At 43.5% G+C, this 13,690-nt stretch overlaps 1 protein-coding gene across 1 annotated transcript; it reads left to right on the forward strand.

Annotated features, from left to right (window-relative positions):
• Nucleotides 1-2,726: 2,726 nt before the first annotated feature.
• On the forward strand, nt 2,727-5,249 carry CH25H (cholesterol 25-hydroxylase). Its single transcript, XM_036265939.1, has 4 exons — nt 2,727-2,807; nt 3,156-3,362; nt 3,576-3,738; nt 4,324-5,249. The coding sequence occupies exons 1-4, from the start codon at nt 2,727-2,729 to the stop codon at nt 5,247-5,249; spliced, it is 1,377 nt and encodes a 458-aa protein (XP_036121832.1).
• Nucleotides 5,250-13,690: the final 8,441 nt, after the last annotated feature.

Raw genomic sequence — 13,690 nt, forward strand, 5'->3', positions numbered from 1 at the left:
ATATTTAAAAGAAGTTGATGAGAGTTCCAATAGCATCAGCAGAGGACCCACACACGTGACCCAGATGGGTCAAAAATCTGAAGAGAACATTGAAAATCAAACATGCACCAGCACTGTGTCATATTCTTCACCAGCATTCCCTGTTTTGTTTGGATAATGTTCTCCAAGTCATTTGTAAATTGTCCTATAAATGCAACTTCCATGTTTCATCCCAACACCACTTCTAATGTAGGGGCGCCTATCTTGAAACTGACACTGACCAGATTTTGCTCTCAGATTGGCTATAACTCGCTATGTAACACTAGTTAGTTTTGATTTTTCTGAGGCTGTCTTCATTTTTACAACCAGGGATTAGATTATCCACTCTCTATGAGTCTGAATGTATTACAGGTGTAAAACATTACAACACCTGTCATCTTTGATATTCAGAAATAATTGTTTCAGTTAAACTGATGCTAAGACAGTCTCTTTGGGAAAGAAACAACCATAACGGTCACAGAAAAAGAGATTATGCTGTAGGTAAGCACTTTGCCAACAACACGTTCTATTTTGGGAATGGGGGAGGGGGTGTCAGTATACAAAGTCTTTTGATGAGTTGATACCAAATAACTTGTAGCTTGTATTAAACATGCATACACTTGGTTGTTGTACTCTCAGAAAAGTGATTTGATCTCTGGGATAGCTAGAGAAGAAAAGATTCCTACACTCTAATCTTATCAGAGAGAATATGCCAAGATAAAAATAGGACACCGTAAGTTAAAATCAAATAGGAAAGTCCAAGAAATAGTGTGGCCAAAGTCCTAATACCATAAGAAATAAATGCCTCCTTTTATGAAAAACTGTTCCAGGGGATAAGTAGACCTAACCTACATAACCAGTGCAGAAAAAAAAAAAAATTCTAATTTTTTAGCCTCAATTTAGAGCCAATATCTTTTAAAATGTACATTGAGTCCACAAATAACTTTTGAACACTCATTATGTGCAAAGTATAATGCTTGGCTGTGGGGGGAAAATTCTAGAAGATAGAATCTGTGCCCTAAAAATACCAATTCATCTAGCAAGCTTTCAAATCAATTTTGTGTAAATTAAAAGTGTTTAAAGGTGCATACTTGCCAATTCAAGAAGTGATACCACTTTTTCAGTCACAATTAAATAGGGTTCAATTGTATTTGGTGCCATTAAGTGATGTCCAGTTTTTGGCCGCCAAACAACTTGTACCTGTGTTTGCAGCATCCTCTGTGACCTGGAATGGACAACTGATGAGAGGTTAACTGACCATGTGCTCTGAGATGGTTGCACTCATATACTGGACACAAACTTCGTCCCGGTGGCTGCGTGGATTGGAAAGGCAGGGAAGCTGGTGGTTATTCTTCCAAGTGCTGTAAGTGGGGAGAGCCCGGGCCATCCAGGCTGAAGCCATGGCTTCAAGGTTTTGCTGCACAGGGGGATGTTAAGGCGGAATATTCTAACAGGCTTAGTGATAGAGGATGGAAGAACCAAAGGAGGAGAAGAATGGGTTGGTTGGAGCGAGGGGCTCCAAGGGGACAGTCCTGACAACAGTCTAATAGCTAAGTCCAAATTAAACACAACCTGCCAATGCCACCACCCCATCCACCCAAAGCATCCAAACGTGGTAGCTGAAACCACAAGGAGAGGACAACATGAGCCCGACAGAAATTTGAAGGTTGACTTAATGTGTGTTGAGGGCAAATCTGAGGCATATGTTACTTCTGAGCAGAGTTCAGTTGGAAGTCCGAGAAAGTGAGCTGTGCCAGACCCTTCCGAGTGCTGGGGAGTCCCCGAATGCAGGCTGAGTAAATGGCATATACTATAGTCAATAGTGTGGTGTAGTTCTCAAATACACCTTCTTATCTTACCTTTTTAAATCATAGAAAAGAAAGAGCAAGGGAAAGAAGCCCTTCCTCTTCTCTCTGACATGCTACTGGAGCTGTATAGAGTTTAAGGGCTGGGTGGGAGCCATCAGAAACGGAAAAGAAGGGAGTTTCTGGGATGCACTAAGAGTGAATTGGAAAGAGCGCTGGGGGAACGGGGGTCGAAGAAGAGACTAGAAAGGTTTTCTAACCGGAAGAAACCCACGAGCAGGGAGGCCAAGGGCCTGCACTGTACCTGTCTCCACTTTTTCTCCTGTTTGGCATTGGCTGTCAAGAAGCTCAAAGCTGCTTCTGATCCTTTATCTCATCAAGATCTGAGCAGAATATCATAATCATCTGATGGCACACTGAGGTTTATTATTATTATTATTATTATTATTTTTTAAAGCTTGCCGTACAGACAGAGGCTTGGGCTTCAGAGAATGGACATCTAAGAGATATCTGTAACCCTTCAGTGACCGTCCAGGAACATACGCTGATTGGGAGGCTGTGAATTATGAATCGGCCTATTATAAATGTATGTGTATAACATCCTATATAACCCATATACACCTTATGTTATTATATATCAATATGTAAGTATATATTATGAACTGGTATATTATATAATCACATGTATAAATACATATATTAGGATGTGTATATATGCTAGATATTATATTTCTAGGCCCATATATTGGTTTATATATCTGTTGTACTTATTCTTTCCTCACAATATATGGCTTTATAACTTTTATTTCTTTTTATGTAATTTTATTTGATTTTCATTGCATACTTCACTATGCTTCAGGTAAAACGTGAACTGTAAATTTAAAATAATGTGCTTTAGCGGATATGGCAGTGTGGATGGAGGTGGAAGAGGGCATAAAGGGGATGAATGGCGATGGAAAAAATAAAATGAATGTGTCTTACTTTGTATGTGTACTATGTGCCAGGCACTGTACTTTAACATTCCTGAGACCACAGCAATAATAATAATGCCTACTTCCACGGACTGGGTGAAATCCCTTTAAGTAAAACATTTAGCTAATGCTTCGCAGACGTTGCATGGTAACATTATTATTAATATTATTATTATTATTATTATCCTATTTAATGCTTGAAGTAGACTTGTGAGAGAGCTATATTATTATTTCACTTGGAGTGGGGACAGATATGAAAATGCAAAGCTTCAAGGAGTCAAGCGCTGGCTCCAACCTCACAGACAGAAGAGGCAAAGCTGGGCCCCTGGCTTCCAAGTTTTTGTCCAAACCTATTCTCTAGGCCCTGCTAGTGTTCCAGCTACCGGGTCAAACGCGGGCCTTTCGTTGTTGTTGGTCTGGGAGGTCTCCCGAGAGCTCTCCTAGGACCGACCTCCTAGCGCTCAGTCCCTGGCCAGTCAACCCCAGTTTGATGGCAGAAAAACGCAGGGACGGAGCGGGCCTCACAGTCCGGCTTCGGATTGGGGCAAATGGGGGGCGAAGGCGAAAGGCAAGCTGGCGCCAAGCCAGCCCAGGGCAGGGCAGGGTAGGCGCAACATCTCCACCCAACAGCTCTCCAGGCTGCAGGAACACGCAAATATTCCCCTCAGGAGCAGTGGGCGCTTTACGGATTGTATTGCTTCCCGAGATGCGGGGCCTTTTTAGCCAGATCTCGGCCGGCGCTAGATGTTAAACTGAGAACTTTTTTTTTTTTTTTGTAAAGCGAAGCCTAGAAGTCGCTGTCCCCTCTTTGCGGCGACGTGTCGCCGTTCCCGTCGCGGGTCTGCGCGTTTTCGCAGCGCCGCGGAGGGATGACAGGCAGCCCGGGATTGCGGCTCCTCCGGGAGGGTCCGAGTGCGGTGGAGCCTGGAGCTTGCGGCGAACCGGTGGGGACAGATCCTCTCCAGAGACTGGAACTGTAGAGTTTCCGGTCCCGCCACCCGGACTCGTCTGATTTCCTGCGCGAATCGCCGTTGCGCGCGGCCGGGACCCGCGACTGCCTCTGAGAAAGGTTAGTTTGCCGCTCGCTTCTGGTTAAATCCACACAAGGGGTGCAGACAGAAAAGATCAGAAATACAGAAGGTACATCACTTTTTGAACATCTTAAAAAATGTAGTTATACTTGCGTTTTTATGAATACATATGCATTTCAAAAGATAAGTAATTCTGCATTGATCTCAAAGGAGTTCTTAATGGTGGCGATGGAAATATTCCCTATCTTGTTTGGGGGTGGTGATGACACAGATGAATTGAGTTGTCCAAACTCAGAAACTCGTAGAACCTTTAAAGATCTATGCATTGTGTCTTCTGTAAATTGCACGCCAATTTTAAAAAGTAGAACGTAATTCTACATGCATATGAAGTTACTGGGTGCCATTCATATTGCATATATGAAAGCCCATGAAATGCAGCTGCAGGTGTGTATTTTAGGTACTAGGTACAACTCCGTGGAGTTATTTTTTGTGTGCAAGCTCTGTGCAGCCGGGACAGGGAGAGCAGAGGCAGTGACGTCACCCAAGGCGGGGCTCCGGTCCTAAATAAAGTCGGTGGGACGCTAGCAGCCGCAGCGGCTGCCAAGCAGAGCCTCGCCATGAGCAACATCTCCGAGCTCCATGTCCCGTGTAGCGCTGGCCAGCTGTTGCTGCAGCCCCTCTGGGACCGCCTGAGGACCCTGGAGTCCCTTACCCAATCGCCCTTCTTCCCGGTCATCTTCTCCATCACCGTCTACGTGGTCTTCTGCCTGCCCTTCGTGGTCCTGGACTTCCTGTGCCCCTGGGTGCCCGCGCTGCGGCGCTACAAGATCCAGCCCAACTTCTTGCCGACGGCGCGGCAGCTGCTGCCCTGCTTGGCGCAGACGCTCTACCAGCACCTGGTGTTCGTGTTCCCCCTGACACTGGTGTACTGGGCCGGCAGCCCGGCTCTCCTGCCCGCCGAACCCCCTGAGCTGCTGCAGCTGGTGTGCCACGTCGTGCTCTGCCTGCTGCTCTTCGATGCCGAGTTCTTCGTGTGGCACCTGCTGCACCACAAAGTGCCCTGGCTGTACCGGACCTTCCACAAGATGCACCACCAGAACTCGCCCTCGTTCGCGCTGGCCACGCAGTACATGAGCGTCTGGGAGCTGTTTTCCTTGGGCTTCTTTGACATGATGAATGTCACGGTGCTCCAGTGCCACCCGCTCACCATCCTGGTCTTCCACGTGGTCAACATCTGGCTGTCGGTGGAGGACCACTCCGGCTATGACTTTCCCTGGTCCACGCACAGACTGGTACCTTTTGGGTGGTACGGGGGTGTGGCACACCACGACCTGCATCACTCTCAGTTTAACTGCAACTTCGCCCCTTACTTCACACACTGGGACAGACTATTGGGAACTCTGCGGCCCACTCACGCCAAGTAACACGCTCCCCTCCGGTGTGGGGGTGGCTGCAGTGGGGAAGGGGTTGCCCCAGAACCAGGACTGCTGTGCGTTTCACACTTGAAACAGAAGAAACACACCTGAGCTTTTTTATTTTTATATTTTAGTAAGTAATTTATTACCTGCTGGAAATGTATAGATATCTGATGTATTTTTGCAATCTGATGAAGTAATTTATAAACTATTTCTATATCAGCAAGTGTATACATGGTGTTGAATTCCAGCTCACTTCAATAGCCTTGATTCCTGGATAAATATAGACATTCATCACTGGCATATTTAGATAATCTCTAAAAGGATTTGTTTGTAGGACAAAGAATTTCCTATGCTTGAAAATGTCCTAGAACCAGGCTAAAAAACATATATATATTTTTAAATGGAGAATCTGCTTTCTGATGCTATAAGCAATATAACAGGTTCCTGCTGGACAGTGACTAAGATTATCATCCATTTTTTTTTTTTTTTTACAGAACTTTGTATTTATAAATAGAAATGTTATTTGTACGTTTAAATAGAAAAACAAACAAAATACAGAACATAAACCAAACAACTACTGGCTCCCGTTTCATTGGCATTGTGAGTAAAAATCTAAAACGGGAAGAGGGAGCTGGGATGGCAGGTATCTGTCAGAGCCTTTGTCTGCGCCCCCTTGGAAAGAGAGATATCTGGTGGCAGGGTGTTTGTGGGCGTGATAGGAGAGAAAGGGGCAGAGAAGGAGTCGGTTTGTCTGTTTTGGTCTAGAGATTTTAAAGAGGAAAAAACATTATTGTTCTGAATGTGTTTTAACTGATATCTGCTTAACAGGCAACTGAAAGAATTACCCTGTAAAGTTTTAGAGTGATTAACACTGAGCAACCATTTAGTTATTTGGGGAAGGGGAGGCGGTATTAGGGGTGAGGTGAATAGAATTAGTGGAGTGCCTTGCTTTGCAAAACTGGTGAATCATGTGTGTGACTTAGAGGGGCTGATAGGTACCGTAAGGGGTTCAGAGTACACCCTCCTTTCCATGAAACCATCTAGTGCAAATGACCATCATATGCATTGCCTCTGCTACCTGGGATTTTGTATATTCACTTTTATTTATTTTTTTAATCCTCACTCGAGGACATTCTTCCATTTTTTGTTCAGATAGAGTGGGAAGGAGAGAGAGGAAGAGAAAGAGAGAGAAACATTAAAGTGAAAGGGACACATCAAGTGGTTGCCTCCCGCAGTGTCCAACCAGGGCCAGGGACAAGCTGCAATAGAATTACGTGCCCATAGTGGGAACCGAACCCGGGTCTCTCTGGACCACAGGCTGAAGCTCTAACCGCTGAGCAAAACTGGCCAGGGCTTCACTTTTCTTAAGTAAAACAAACATGAGAACTGCGTATCGCTTTCTCAAAGAAAATAAAAAATTTAAAAAAAAAGGAGAGAAATTTGACCCTAGATCTATGGTTCCTCAATTATAAAAGGAGATTATGTCTTAGATGTTCTTGAAGATTACTTGTGACAGTAAATGTTCCTATTACTGCCCATACACCTGTCATCCATCACGTACCCCATCCAGCTACTGCCTACTTGTTTCAATTTTATTGTTGGAGTGTAATTATATAGAGTAAAGTTAAAAATCAAGACAATTTAGACAGAAAAGTATAAAGAATGGCAGCTTTGCATGTAATTCTAAGCTCACTATATATATGAACAAAACTATCTCATTTAAAAGTGCAAAATCCATCTAAACACCTGGTCTCCCCAGTCTGACAAATGAGACTCCTCCAAATCTTTGGCAAATGCAATCAGAATGTCTGGCAACTCATAGGCATTTCCCCACATTCCCTCCCAATGTGTGTGTTCACTTTGCTTCTTCACTAAAGTCACCTCCTCCTCTGTCCTTAGTAAGACCATGTTGGGACTAAAGATTATATTGATGTATAAAAGTGAAATCCATGAAAACAGGTAGTGAAATGTAAGAGGAAAATGCTGATTAGAGGTTGTATATCAATACCATGATTAACATGCTGAGTGGAGAGAGCAAAGAAGGATGAATAGGCAGGTGTGGAACGTCTGATGTAACTATGTTGTTTTGATTAGCTCCAGGCACCCCAAAGCTGCTTGCAAATCCTGGGTCATGACAGTTGATCACTGCCCACTCTCTAAGATCTTTAACAATGTGTCATGTTAACTCACTGTATAAGGGAATTTTGAACTTGGCAAATTGTACACACAGAAGTTATCTGGGTTTAGAAATACTTTCTGAAAATCAGATGCCTTATCAATTTTTAATGCCTTGGGAGGTGGAAGTGGGGGAGTGGAGAGGATGAGCAATTTTTCAGATGGTTTGAGAGCCTAACAATAACAGCGATGATGATGATCATGCAATAGTTCCCATTTTCATTCACTGCCACAGGCACTGTTTCACCTGCTCCTTACAATAGTCTGAGGGATGTACAATAGTTTTCATTATTCTTAAAAATTATTATTATTATCATCTAATGTTATGGATACAGAACTGGTACCTTCATAGGTTAAGTGACTTGCTGCAGGTTGTAAAATACTATAATTTAGAGCCAGTTTTTGAACTCAGGTCTTATAGTGTACGTTATACCTGTTCTCTGATGATGCTTAAGATAATCTCCATCTTACCAACTACTAGAAAGATGCCAGTTGCAACACCAACAAATAAATGGTCCCTCTCCACTATTTCTCTCCAGCCACTGCCCCTCCAACACAGTGCCCTCCTGGCCCATTACTTTGATGTGGATGTCCCTGGGTTCCAAGCCTCTGCTTGGCAGAAGAGAAAGCCAGGGAAAGGAAGCCTATGCCAGTCTAAGTGGGACTTGGGAAAGCATGAGGTCACAGCTCTGTTTTCTGTGTCTCTTACTGCACATCAGCTAGAGCACACGTGCTGAGATCAGATTGCCGAGGGTAGGGGGCGCGGGGGAGACCTTGACTCTGCCACTTAAAAGCTGAGCGACTCTGGAAAAGTTACTCAATCTCTCTGTGCCTTGCTTCCTTACCTGTAAAATGTAGATAATGACAGGACCCATATCACAGAGTTGTGAGAGATTTTGAGCGTCTGCTGGGTGGGTTGGAGGTCTCAGCCGTGTTTGCTATGATTGACGTTTCATGACATGAATGCAGGTCTGTCCACAAACATGGTCAAGCTCTCCCCTCTTACAGGGACCAAAGAAAGCCATGTCTTCGCCTGCTCCCATGAAAGTTGCTTTTCTTGTCATCCTTTCAAGGGCAAAGTGTTGGGAAGAGACAGACTGGAAAGTGTCTGATTCCACCTCCTCACCCCGAGTCATCCCACCTCTCCTCTTCCTGGAACTTTCACCCCTGTTCACTGCCATCTTCCTACCTATCAAATCCATGGATGCCCCCCTCCATTTCCTTCGCTTTTTTGTTAAGGTATTTGATTTTGCTAAGCAGCCTCTTCTTGGAATGTGGTTCTTGCTTGGTTTTAGTGAGATTTCTCTAAACTATTTTTCTTCCTAATTCTGTTTCTTCTTCCTTCAGGGACTGCTCTCCTCAGCAGGGAGTCAAGCCTCAAAGTAACTCTCTTTTTATTAAGAGATATCCATATTGTATGTAATAAATGTCCTTACTACCATCTTCAAGTGCACCCTCTGTCTCTGCTTGCATTACGTTCTAATACACATACAGATGAAGTGTATACACACAAATACCATATATATGTGTGAATAGACACTATATATGTATACACACTATATATGCACTCTTTATTTTTTTAATTTTTTTTTAATCCTCACCCGAGGACATTCCTCCATTCCTTATTCAGACAGAGCGGTATGTATGCATTCTTTATGTACATACCACAGACCAACTATATAGCTACATACTGTAAGTACACAGGCAAGCTTGTGTACACTATATATTTTATATATATATAAATAAACTATACATGTATACTATATGTACTTACACACATTATACACACTATATATGTGTCTACATTACATATACACATTCTATGTACACGTACCAACATTTTATATATACACAGAGAGAAATTACATATGTATATCAACTATATACATACTCACTCCCCCTCTCCTTCTACACACACACACACACACTCCCCTAACACACTACCATTTATCTCTGCCCCAACTACCATGCCTTATTCTTGATAACTATTGGTTTAGTGTTACATGAATCCTGGAAGCAGTAGAAACGAACATTTGCCATTAATCATGTCTTTCTTCATCCATTCCATCCTCTGTCACTCGTTTGTCCTAGCTTCCTAAATAAGGCCCTGCTCACAACCCACAATCTCTATTCTAGAGAAGTCCACAGTCTACTGCAAAGGAGATGACGGGCAAACAAATGCATCTAATCTAATATAGTCAGTGTGATTATGCAGAGTTTCAATGGGATGTTAAGGGAGCCCAAAGAAAGGTGGGCCAGTGAGCCACAGAAATCGTGAAGGACTGGCATGTGCTCCCCAGGTGGGCTGAAGGGCACACCCACTGGAGGAAACAGTGTGTGGAATCAGAGAGGGATGGAGGAACCTGCCGCGCTTGAACTCGGTAGGAAGCTCCGGGCACTGTGAGAACAAGGAAGGAAAGGAAAGGCATATCGTCTTGCCTCTTGACAAGCTATCGAAACTGCTTAGGGCTGTTTGCTCACCTGCCTATGTCACATGGTTTTGGGAAGGTTGTACCTAAAAGTACAAATGTGAGGGCTTGATATTATTTGTTGATTTATAATGAGTACATGAATAAATGCATTGAAAACTGGACTTGGAAAGGACATGTTAAGAAGTTTAGGTGTGTCCTCTGAGCAGTGGAGAGGCTGGGGTGGGGGTGCCACAGATTATAAGCACAGAAGTGACGTGAGTTCGTCTGGGGTAAGAAGTTAACGGGCAGCAGAGAACGGTGGGAGTGGCAAGTTTTGCCTGGATTCCAAACCTGGCTCCACTGCCTATGCCTTTTGGGACCTTGAGCAAATCACTTAATATCTCTGAGGTTTATTTTCCTCATTTGTAGAAAGAGTGTGGTAGCACCTACTGTTAAAATTGTGGTAAGAAACAGGTAAGATATTTAGAGAATGTAGCACTCTTCCTCACATATAGCAAGCACTGTAAATAGAACCTTTTTTGTTACCAGTTGTTACAAAAGGGTTATGGTTACAGGTGAGACACAATACGATGGTCCCAAGACCAGTGGAGGTGAGGTGTAGAGGGAGAGATGGATTTCTCTTTGATCGTAAAAGTTACACATGCTCATGGAAAAATGGCAAATGCTAGAGAATAGTGTAAGGTAAAAAGTAACTTCTATTCCCAGTCAATGATTTGATCCCCATTGCAGATACAATCGAAGTTAACCTTTTTTTTTTTTTTTTGCTACCAAACCAGAAGTCAGTCATTCACTGTGTCTTTCTTTCTCCCTTTCATCTGGGATCCATTAATTGGCTTTATAAGTTAAAAAATAAAAAATGCAAGTTAGTGTGAACAGAAATTCTTTAGACAAGGCTATTTTCTCTCTAAATAGTTCTTGCCTATTTCCTGTTTCTAATATCCTTTGATCGTTACTCAAAACCAGAGAAACTGAAGTTGTCTGTCTCCCACAGCACCCATGAAAGGGTCGCTTGGTGCTGCGACTGTTCTGTACCTGAAGTGCGGGCCGGAGGCAAAGCAGGCTTTCCCTGCTCCCCATACTGGAAGCTTCCCGTCCTCTCCTCTCCTCGTGCCCACCTCACCGGCAGCCCTTACAGTAGTTTTACTCTCTGCCTTCTCTCCTGGAGAAGGAGGTCTCCGAAAGAAGAGGCCATGTCTTGTAGATCTTTGATTCCTTCAAGGATCTTACACTGGTAAGTGCTCAGTCACTGTCTCTGGAGTGTAGGCTCTAGGATTTGGAGCCTAAAGCAGCTGGGATTGAGTTGCCTGATTTTTGTCTGGGGGAAGTCATTGAATCACTCTGAACATCACTTTTCCTCTCTGTGAAGTGGGTGGAGGTTGGGGTGATAATAACTGGCCTTGCCTATTTCCTCAGGCTCAAGATCAAGTGAGACAGAGCAGCAGGATGCTGACTGGATGAGTGAAGGGTCTGTAGGCGAGTGTGACTCCCACTCAGGCACTTGTGAAGGCACGGAGGTGCATGGCTCCTGCCTCCCTCCATCTCTGCCATGATGATGCTCCTTCATGACTTCCTCACTCCACCCACTGCCTCTCAGGCTCCGTACCAGCACCCTCTCCTTGTAGTCCTCTCCTCTGCACCCCCTGGTTCCTGCTTCCCTGCTGACTCCCAGGAGAACACAGGAGGGGAGGGACGTCTCACAGGGAAGAGTTTAGGGGAAATTGGCCACAGGGCAGCACAGTTTGCAGAAGCAGCCAGAGGACTAGCATTTGGTGCCAGAGTCAGAAGGAGTGTCACTCTGGCACACACCATGGACGGGCTCCAAGCCAAGAGCCACAGCCTGCTACACAAGCAGAATTTGGCAGTGAAGGGCTGTTAAAAAAAGGAGCCTCTTGCAGTTGGACACTAACTAGCAAAAAGTCACGCCCTGGTAGGCAGCTTGAGTCCCCAGTTAGGTGGAGCAAAGAAAGAAGAGTGGCTCATGCTTGGCAGTGGGTTTGATTGGCCCGAGACATAGTGCTGCTGAGGGGAGATAGGCCCACGCCGAGATTCTGTGCATGCGAAGGCTGAGACATCACCGCCCAGTTTCCCTATCTGGCGAATAAGAAAACTGAGACTCAAAGGGGAAGTGACTTTTCCTTAGTCACACAGCTGAGTGAGAACTCAGAGGCCTGCACCCTTCCTGCTTCTCCTCTCCTGGAGGCTGTCTCTTCCTGAGTAGCAGAAATGTGGTTAGGATACTATTAGGAATAATTCATTAATTTTTTTTTCTTTATTGATTTTAGATAGAGAGGAAGGGAGCAAGAGAGAGAGCTAGAAACATTGATGAGAGAGAACATCGATCGGCTGCCTCCTGCATACCCCTATTGGGGATCGGGCCCACAACCTGGGCATGTGTCCTGGCCCGGAATTGAACCAGCGACCTCTTCGTGCATGGGTTGACGCTCAACCACTGAGCCACACCGGCCGGGCAATAATCCATATTTTTAGAAAGCATTTTCATGAACACAACATACATAGCTGTGCTCATTTATAGAAACTTGAGAGAAGTGTTTATCTCAAGTGTTGCTAAGATCTATCTTAACACATAACTTTGCAGGTAATTGGTGTGGACTTTAATTGTATTCTGGCAAACTCTGAAACTCTTTGTTTGGATGACATTTTAAAAGTATCCATACAGTGGGAATCAATTCAGCAATAAGCAAGAATGAGCTATTGATATGAGCAACAACAAAGATGAATCTTAAAATAATTATGTGGAGTAAAGGAAACCAGACCAAAAAATCGTGCACTATATGGTCTGTTTATATTATGTGTATGGTATGATTCCATTTATATAAGATTCCAGAGAATGCAAATGAATTCACTGTGACAGAAAGTAGATGGGTAGTTGTTTGGGGAGAGAGAAAGATGGATCATAAAGGGGCACAAGAAGACTTTCAGAGTTGATAGATATAATCATACCTTGACTATAGTGTTGGTTTAATAGACGTATACATGTCAACGTTTATAAAATTGTACACTTTAAATATGTGTAGTGTATTGTCTATCAATTCTAAATGATGATGATGATGATGATAAATTAATCCAGGACCTCATGTTCTAATTTTTGCTTTGGGTTACTATAACAAAATACCATAGACTGAGTGGTTTAAATAACAGACATTTATTTCTCACAGTTCTGGAGTCTGAGAAATCCTAGATTAAGGGGCTGGTAGATTCAGTTCCTAGTGAGGGTCCCCTTCTTGGCTTGCAGAGAGCCTTCTTATGTCCTCACATGATAGGGAGAGAGAAAGCTCTGGTCTCTCTTTCTCTTCTTATAAGAACACTAATCTCATCATGGGAGCCCCACCATCATGACCTCATTTAATCCTAATTACCTTTCAAAGGCCTCACCTCCACCATTGGGGTTTAGGGGTGCAACATATGACTGGGGCTAGGGGTGAGACACAAACATTCAGTCCATAACAGTACTTATAAAGAATATGTGTTCTGTTGGGTGAAGTGTTCAGTAATTGTCAATTACATCAAGTTGATTAAAGTGTTATCCAAGTCTTTGTTATCTTTTCACTTGGTCTATCAATCATTGAAAGTGGGTATTTTAAATCTCTGATTATAATTGTGGATGTATCTGCCTACTTCTTCTTTAGTTTTATCAATTTTTATTTCATGTACTTTGAACTCTGTTATATGAACTACAGAAACATCTAGGGTTATTATGTACTTCTAATTTATTGAGCACCTACTATGAGACAGTCATTCTTCTACATGCTTTCCACACACAAAGTTCTTCATTTTTAAGGGCTTATTTGGTATTTACTTTCTCAGTTTTACTTGGCGCAC

Source organism: Molossus molossus, unplaced genomic scaffold, assembly GCF_014108415.1.
Source record: "Molossus molossus isolate mMolMol1 unplaced genomic scaffold, mMolMol1.p scaffold_m16_p_17, whole genome shotgun sequence".
Taxonomy (NCBI): domain Eukaryota; kingdom Metazoa; phylum Chordata; class Mammalia; order Chiroptera; family Molossidae; genus Molossus; species Molossus molossus.